Source organism: Plasmopara halstedii (assembly GCF_900000015.1).
Source record: "Plasmopara halstedii genome assembly, contig: Scaffold_323, whole genome shotgun sequence".
NCBI classification, from domain to species: domain Eukaryota; phylum Oomycota; class Peronosporomycetes; order Peronosporales; family Peronosporaceae; genus Plasmopara; species Plasmopara halstedii.
Window position 1 is genome coordinate 725,706 of NW_020187244.1, and position 1,119 is coordinate 726,824.

Below are 1,119 nucleotides of genomic sequence, written 5' to 3' on the forward strand. Positions count from 1 at the left end.
ATGAAAATTGACATGAATCCAAGAGATCCTCTCGCGTACAAAGACGCCATATTTTTTTCTGGCCACAAGTTTTTGGGTGGTCCGGGATCTCCTGGTGTACTGATTGTGAAAAGGAAACTTATGCAAAACGAAGTGCCGACCGCACCTGGAGGTGGGACCGTGCTTTTTGTTACTGAAAAGTCTCAAAAGTACTTAAGCGATATTGTCTCGCGTGAGGAAGGGGGTACGCCAGATATTTTGGGCAGTATTCGACTCGGTCTAGCTTTTAGGCTGAAACAACGTGTTGGAGCTAACAAGATTATGGCGTTGGAACGTCGTCACGCGCAGCACGTTCGTGAAGCATTAGTCAGAAACCCGAACATCGTGCTGCTTGGTCGCCATACATACAACATGGACCAGTTGCCAATCTTTTCAATGATGATTCGCTTTGATGACCGTTTTCTACACCATAACTTCGTGTGTGCATTGCTGAACGATCTTTTTGGTATACAAGCTCGTGGCGGCTGTCAATGTGCCGGTCCGTACGCAGCTCGTATGCTTGGACTGAATATAAAGCATACAATTGCGCTAGAACACGCTTTTACGGAAGAAGATGAAGTTATTAAGCCGGGTGTCGTTCGAATGAGTTTTCCGTACTTTGCTGACGATGCCGAAGTTGAGTACATTCTTGATGCAGTGAGATTCATAGCCGAAGAAGGATGGAAATTTCTACCACAGTATGAGCTAGACGTCCGTTCAGCTGCATGGCACCATATTTCGCGTAGTTCGGCTTACTCGTCAGCAAAGAGTAGTCTGTCAGATCTGCAGTTCTTTAGTGAAAATGCAGCTAGTTCGTCACCACAATATCAACCCACCATTCGCTGTATCGCAACTCATCGTCGGGAAAACCTCAAGCAGGCCGCACTTCAAGCAGATATCTGTATTAAAGAGGCAGCGTTGCTTCCTAACTTTCCAGAGGGTCAAAAGGTGTATAAAAAGCACGAGTGGCTGCGTTGGTTTGTCTATCCATATGAAGCTGTTGCGAAGTACAAGATGGGTGTTCACAAGGTAGCGCCCACGGCGAAGATTACAGGGCCATGTCAACCGCAATTGTACATGGAGGACGCTACGAATCACATT

The 1,119-nt window shown here is 46.6% G+C and overlaps 1 protein-coding gene across 1 annotated transcript in view; it reads left to right on the forward strand.

Annotated features, from left to right (window-relative positions):
• Window positions 1–12: 12 nt before the first annotated feature.
• Window positions 13–1,119, forward strand: part of PHALS_08637 (hypothetical protein F444_17437) — a gene marked incomplete at both ends in the record, with an annotated part of 1,309 nt that continues 202 nt past the window's right edge. The window contains 2 exons of the mRNA XM_024724023.1: window positions 13–151; window positions 221–1,047. Coding sequence (XP_024574942.1) covers window positions 13–151; window positions 221–1,047 — 966 coding nt within the window. The remainder of the gene's footprint in view (window positions 152–220; window positions 1,048–1,119) is intronic.